General features: G+C 41.7%; 1 protein-coding gene across 1 annotated transcript; it reads right to left on the bottom strand.

Annotated features, from left to right (window-relative positions):
• Positions 1-2,809: 2,809 nt before the first annotated feature.
• On the bottom strand, positions 2,810-5,086 carry LOC133923860 (peptidyl-prolyl cis-trans isomerase Pin1-like). The gene is made up of 2 exons (XM_062369137.1): positions 4,637-5,086; positions 2,810-3,157 (listed from the first exon to the last, which is right to left on the bottom strand). Exons 1-2 carry the CDS (start codon positions 5,028-5,030, stop codon positions 3,033-3,035), a joined length of 519 nt encoding a protein of 172 aa, XP_062225121.1. The 5' UTR covers positions 5,031-5,086; the 3' UTR covers positions 2,810-3,032.
• Positions 5,087-7,877: the final 2,791 nt, after the last annotated feature.

The raw sequence follows: 7,877 nt of genomic DNA, 5'->3' as shown, positions 1-7,877 counted from the left end.
TCTAGCACTAGGTAGCTCAGAGAATCCCATGAATGAGTTGAAGTGAAGATAGGACTTTAAGAAGTTTGAATTGGATAAGTTCTGAAAACTCTATACTCGTCGGATGGTCTGGCGGTGAATGCGTTGTACACGTTGGAGATTTTATCTCAGCACTCTTGTACACGTCGGATGATCCAAAGAAGATAAGTTGGCAACGCCGAAGTAATTTTCAAAAGAGGGATTTCGAGTTGAACACGCCGGATGGTCTGACGCATATATTGAAGGCTTTGCTAGAGTAAAGTTTAGAGAATTTATTTGTGTTCACTAGAAGATGGATTTATACACACCGGATGATCCGACGCATATATCGGAGGCGTCGTTGGAGTAAAGTCCCGAGGATTTTTTTTTTCACTGGAAGATGGACTTATACACACGGGATGGTCCGACACATATATCACAGGCGTCACCAGAGTAAAGTCCAAATGAATTTCTTTTGGTTCATGGAAGTTGGACTCATACACGTAGGATGGTCTGCCGTATGTATCGGAGGCTTCACCGGATGATTCAATGCTTGAAACAACTAGTTTTGGGTGGATGATTCACACCGGATGGTCCAGTGTTTAGAGTCTATGCACGCCAGATCATTTGGTATTCATGAAAAATATGGGTGGTTGGGCAATGGCTAGTTTTGGACCTCTATCCTATATATACCCCTTCATTTCATCTCACTGGGTAACCTTGCGATTCAGAAGAGTTGAAAACTTAGTGTGTGATCAAGAGGCAAGGGAGTCCACTAGAGTGCTTTACAAAGTTCTTAATTGAAGATTAATGACATCATTAGTGCAAGGAGAGTAGCAAGTGTGCATCTAGCTGTAGTCTATGCTTGATTTGGGTCAAGTGAATCTATTGACCTGTTACTCTTGGTGGTTAGCAACACCTAGCCAATCTTGTGATTGGAGGTGTCTTAGTGAGCTCTTGGAGTTTTTGTTGGAGCCCCAAGAGTAAGCTTTGTGCTTGGTTTGAAGCTCGCCAATCCGAAGATAGAGAAGTGGCTATCACTAGGGAGCACTTGAGTCTTGGTGACTCAAGATGGAGCGATATCCTTAGTGGATGCTACAATGAGGATTAGGGGGAGTGCCGACTCCTCGATACCTCAAAAAAAATTTCGGTGTATTCTTGCCCATCTCGTTACTTTCCCGCATTTACTTTGAGCATTTACTTTCTTGCAAGCTAATGTTCCGCAATTCTCTTCTTGTTGTAGCTTGCATATTTTCTTCCTTAGCATTCTATCAAATTTGATCGGTGTAGTTGCTTTACTATTCATCTAGGATAAGATTGTTTACTTGTTATAAAGTTTGGTTGAAATAGTTTTAATTAGGGCTTAATTCACCCTCCCTCCATTCGATCATTTCAATTGGTATCAGAGTCTCGTTCTCTTGTTAGGCTTAATACCCTAGAGAAATGGCCCTTAGGATTGGCGGTAGCATGCCAAACTTTGAGGGAAAGATTTTTGCTTATTAGAAAGTTTACATGGTGAGCTATCTTGAGGCTATTTCCCCCGAAGTTTGGCTATCCACCAATATTGGGTTTGAAAAACATTTTTACCGAACAAGAAATTAGATATAATGCTAAGGCTAGAAATGGTCTTTTTGAAGGATTAGTGAAGAAGTTTTTTTCTAGAGTAAGAAGCAAGGAGTTAGCACATGATATTTGGACCGGTCCATGTGAAATTCATGAGAGCTCAAATCTTAATCAATTTAAGATACTTTCCAATGAGTTATGCAATATTATGTATTCTCACATGAACATGTTTATTAAGAAAATTAACTCACTTGAGCTTACTCAATTTTCTCAATAGGACATCACTCGTCTGATCTTGATAGTTCTTCCTAAGCCACAATACAGCATCGTCATATCTCTACTTCATGAGAAAGACATCAATGAGATGACTGTCACCGATGTCGTTGGCAAGATTCGTGCTCAAGGTGAAGAATCTTTCTCCAAGAAGAATCTTGCTCTCAAGGCTAAAATGGTTGAGAAAGACAAGAAGAAGAAGATGAAGCTTCTATCATCAAGTGAAAGTGATGAAAATGATAATGACGACTCCGATACCAAGCTTGCCATCCTCATGAGAAGAACCGCAAAGATGATATCCAAATTGGGCAAGAAAGGCTACAATTATGATTCCAAGAAGAGCAAGTTTTGCTCAAATTTTTTTGACAAGTTCGATGATGAAGATAAGAATAAGTACTACAATTGTGATAACTACAACCCCATATCATATGATTGCTCTCATAAAAAAAAAACAAGAACAAATCAAATGATATGACCGGCCCTGGATAAGATATACACTATTTGGCCACCTAGCTATCCAGTGTGGCAGCTAACTCCATATTAGCATTTAAATTTAAAAAGTCAAACTTAGAGCTTTGCCAGATTTTTTTCCAAATAAAGAATACTTTCATTAACTGTGTCCAGTTACTTAAACACCTTATTAAAGTGATTGGAAGATTCTGAAATACCTATACGAAAATTTTCATGAGCTGCCAAATTGATGAGATGCAATATGTTTCTCTTTTCTATGTCAATCGATAAGCCTCGGCACAAACCATAAGCTGAAATTGGGAATGCAAAAATTGCGCAAGAAATACAGACGCGGTAATTCATGCGCACATTACATTGACACTTCAGTTCCTTTCTACAAAATTTGTTCAATGATACTAGATCAGTTGGTAAGTAGTATCTAATGTGATTAGTTACCAAAGGGAATAACATTTATTTGTAAAGATTTGCCGAGTCGGAAAGAAATTCATCGTGCCTCAATCAGAAAGAAAAGAACAAAAAGACTATCGCCCGATCAACTAGGCATTAAGAAGCTCACGGGTTCTTCAATAATGTAGGTGACGAGCGCAATCGTTGCAATAAACGTGTGACAATACAAGATTTATCCTCGTCCAGAATGTTGTGCACTTAGGCTGCCAGAAAGGAAAATTACAGGTCCTAATCAAAAGCCGCGCAGCGCTAATTTAGTCATTCACCAGAATCTGCGCCTCTCAGGCAGTCCGCAGGATGATGTGAACCCCACTGTCAGTGTCCACGATATCGCTGAGCTCGCCAACGTTGAGGCCAAAGGTGGCGTCTTCAAAGGGTTTCTGCATCTGCCTCCTCCCAAAGGTACCTGTGATTGAAACATCACTGTTAGAAAGATCCTATCATGAGTTCGGACTGCTGGAGCATGCCAGCTGCAGCGCATGCTGCTACTGGGAACGATGATTGCATGTCAGATAGCTACGATGTATTGAAACGCATGCAATGTTCAAGGCAGCAAGACATTAGCTGCAGTGATATTTTTGCTCCCTAAACCCCTGTAACCATCAACTTGCACTATGGAACATCAAAACAACAGAGAGTAAGGAGGCCCTGCAGAAAATGCACAAGTAAATACAGAGGGTCACACAAATAAAAGATATCGCAACTGATAATATGAAACAATTCCAACCATGAAAGATCTACCAACCAATTGTAATGCCCATTCCAATATTAATAGCCTGAATTTAATGTATAACCAAAAATATGTAGAACTTTTATGCTCTTCTAGTTCAATTCTAGACATGATTAACCTCTCTTAATTTAGTCCTATCTAAAGATCCTTGGACTGCTACACCTTGCAGAGCATGGCAGCCCGGTAAAGAGCTGCCTTGCATTACATTAACATATCTTCCCAAAGCTACTCATGTTTTTTATGAGATCAGCTACAAAAACAGAGATGGCACAAGAATGGGCAATTTTTTTGTGCTAGACAGATCATGAACAGCAAGCTGCGTGACCAGAAAATGACAAGTGGCATTTTTTCACGTAAAGGTTGCCACAGAGAAAATGTGGTTCCATGAAAACTCAATTTACGCTACAAAAACAGTAGTGGAATTGATTCGTTATACTTCTTCCATGATCCATGATTCATCAGGAACCTGACCTATGTTAAGGCAATAGCTACTACGCATTGTCACTAGCTGCACACCAAAAAGAAGATTGATCCATGCAGGATACACAGCCAACAAGTTTTACTTTCATGCATTGTCAGTTTATCAGCTAATAATGGGCTTAATCAGTAAATAGTCTATCTCACTGTTTATGCCCAAGTTATGTGAAGGAGCGCATGATGAAATTCAGCGAATTGGAAAGTTAATCAGACAGCTGCAAGGCTACACATTACTAATGCCCAGATTACATGAGTTCAAAAGTCAGTAAAGTGTGCTTTCTTTAAGATAAAAGGGTCCCCCCCCCCCGGTTTCAACTAACGAGAACCAAATCATACAGATCATTACCATGACCACGAGCTATTAAAACCCTCAAATATGTAGTCGAATCTCCAAAGGCTTCGATTTGAACTAAGTTTTTCTCGAATCAGTTAAACACATCACACCTTATTGATCCTACGAGGGCAAAGCCACAGCACCAAGAGCACGTATCGCGCTTGCGTTGTGAGATGTGAATGAATTACATCAGAATATCACTTTTGGACTTCCATCTATCATTCTATCCCCCTGGTAACGGACTAAGAATCAAGAACCCGACGGATGGAGGGATCGATCCCAGAAACCACCAGATCTCGGCGGAAGATGAAGTAGGAACGGGGGGCGGAGTGGATCGGTCGTACCGAGGTCGCCGCCGCGGCGTGCGGAGGAGCAGTCGGAGTGGCGCGCGGCGAGGTCGGCGAAGGCGGCCTGGCCGGAGAGGATCTGGTTGCGGAGGTCGAGGAGGCGCGCGGCGGCGTCGGCGCGGGTGGTGGCGGAGATGACGCGGCCGTCGGGGTCCTTCCAGGAGGCCTTGCGGCGGGAGCCCTCGTGCTTGATCAGGATGTGCGACGCGCGCACCGTCTCCCCCTCTCCGCCTGCCGCCGCCGACGACATGATCTTGGCTTTCTCTCTCCTCTTCCCTGCCGCATGCCAGGCGCAAAGAGTAGCTAAGAACAAATCATCTTCCTCGTCGGAAGAATCACCAGAGAAACACAGCTCTATCATATATTGCTTCCAAACTGAACGAAAATCCATTTCGTGGCTTGCAAATGAGAGTGCCTTAGCTTCATCTATATAGTGAGATGCTAAACCTTCCCCTATAAGCCACTATTGATGAGGCTTATGCAGCAAGACTGCTTCTTGCTTCCTCTGTAAGCTAAATTGTCGTTCAAAGTCACAACCGTTTTATATGTTGTAAACAATCTTTTTTGACCGCGTAATTGCATGAACGAAAAAAATTAGCTCCGACAAAAAATATATCGAACAAATATTTATTTTTCCCCAACAAAATCAATTATTTCATACCACTAATTTTAACCGTGCTAAACAATACCAGTTGCAACGGGAACCAGTGAAACCAGATGTTGCTATGGCGGTTATAGCGGTTGGGCATAAAATATTTAATATAGAAAGAGAAGATAGCGAATGATATATAGAGTTTCTGTTGGAGATGAAGGGAATGAGGGCTCCTGCAATAATGATAGAGGATGTTGTAATAGTGTTTTAAAGGATAAAATTTTGCGGTTTCTATTGGAGATGACCTAAGACCATATTTTGTGTTCTTTACTGTGTCCTGAGATTTTATGCTCCCATTTATTGTTTTCGATTTTCCATTAGTAAGCCCACCTACGGCACTCGATTGCCTCGCTGGTAACAAAGTCCGTTTGTCCTTTGTTTTGGAGAGAGTAAGGTGCGGACCCCTAGGTACAACTATTTGTAGGTATGTTCCTACCATGAAAAAAGACTTGTTTCCACGTTTTGCAATATTTACTTTGAAATATGGCAGCATTTTTTATTATGTCAGTTCTTCCTAGATGGCGGTCTAATGTCTCAAGAGCACACAATGCAGCTATATGACTACCGGTGCAAATTTTGAGCTCTCTCATGAATAATAGTCCTTCATAAGCCTAAACCAATTACATTTCACATTAACCACCCACGAAAACAGATCCATATCCTTTGCTTTCATGAATTGGATCTGCTTTAGGGTCCTACAACCGATCATTTTTTTTTATGTATTCCGACCTCATTGGTTTAGTCATGCATGCTCTTCTAATATTTCTAACCGCTCGTTTGATGCATCTGCCACCTTAGATAAGGTCATCAGCTACCTATGTTATCCATCTGTTGTAAATAATTTCAACTGTAATATAAAGTGCTTGCTCTAGATAGCGTACTATGTTGTTAATAGTCAGTATCTCCCTTCTCAATCAAACAAATTATATTTCTGTAATATATGTCAATGCTTTGTATTGAACAATTAGATCCGAAAGCACTATCTAGCATCCCTTTCCTACCCTTTGTGCATTATGTAACTCTCACCTCTCCTGAACAATTGTATGATCATGTGTTGCTTCTCTCGTGTTGTTTTCCTTTTCCTCCAGTACTCTTACCACGACATGCACAATTACAACAACTAATGCATTTCCACCGTGCAGCTAGTTGCTGGGGTTACAGTCCTCAAGAAGCCCAACTTTCATGCATACCACAACTAGAAGGAAAAGGTTGACACATATCGAAGACCACAGCCATACTATCCCAGACTCCCAGTGGGCATTGCAGTCTGTCATTCTACCCCCGATGCAATCCAACATGGAGCAGTCACTTATCACGGCCATCTACCACTAGAGAATAACATTAAAGACCTTGCATATGATCTATACCAGATAATCCACGAGCACGACATGGAGAGCAACAGCGACAATGACATGATATATCTGCCTGATCCATCAAACAACAATCCATCCTCCCCGTTTCTCCATCGTTGGCCAAACACCTTAGATAGCACTCTATGAACAAGCACCGCCAGTGAAGGCTCCACCCCAATGAAGGCTCCACTACAACTTTCATCCCTATCTACTACCCAATCACAGCTAGCAAGTTCTCTACAATTACGTGCAGTATCGGAGAAACTATTCATCTTTCTCCATTTGTAATCATGTATAATATATATGAAGCAACTGCCAATCCTACTTCTTGCCCCATTGTAACATATATAGACATATTTATTCTGTTCTCTATGCTACATAGAGTGCCAAAATAAATCGATGCTCCTACAGTGCAGTACACATAAGCATTGCCTATTTTTTCAAAGCTCCCTCTGCAAGCTCTCCACTGGTAAATAGAGGAGTTGGAGTGGAACGACGGAACCTGGAACGCCTACTGCCAGATTGTTGGATCCACTTGGGCCTCAAGTACCCAACAGTTGGCAGCGGGCCGTAGCATCGGTCAAGGCTCCGGGGTGCAAACTAGCAAGTGAACGAGCCCAACTAAACTGATGGCTTTTTGCGAGGAACTAAACCGATGGCTTGGTTTTGAGGAAATCATGGGTTTGTTTGGTTTGTGCCCCTACCGAGCCACGCCAACACACGGGCAGATCCGCGTTTTGGTGGGTGTTTTTGCCGTCCTCGTCTTACCCGCGCGTGGACGTGAAAATGAACTAGCATGGACGCATTTCTTCGACGACGCGCGAGCTCATCAACGCGTGGGCTTCCAACCAAGCGACGGCCTAAATCATGTGGGCACGTCAAGATGGGTGGGACTAGCATCAGCACTAAACTAAACAACCCTACATCCGGAGCAGGGCACAGCCCCTATAGAGATTTAAAGGAAATTTTGCGATATCCGATTTCATAGAAAGATCTATTTTTTATATGATATGTGTCTCTAATTTTTCTCTCACTTACACGTACCAGCTATTAAATCAGATAAAGATAACATAAATTAGAATTTTATAAGATCTTCCGATAAAATACCTTACACAATTTACTTAGATCATCTCCAGCAGCTACATTAAATTTTTATCATCAAAAACACTATTACAGCATCTCCTATCACTATTACAGTATCTCTTATTTTTTTATCTCCAGCAGCTACCCCATT

This window comes from Phragmites australis, chromosome 7 (assembly GCF_958298935.1).
Source record: "Phragmites australis chromosome 7, lpPhrAust1.1, whole genome shotgun sequence".
Classification (NCBI taxonomy): domain Eukaryota; kingdom Viridiplantae; phylum Streptophyta; class Magnoliopsida; order Poales; family Poaceae; genus Phragmites; species Phragmites australis.
The sequence above is the reverse complement of the archived record's forward strand: the minus strand, read 5'-3'. Positions and strand labels throughout refer to the sequence as shown.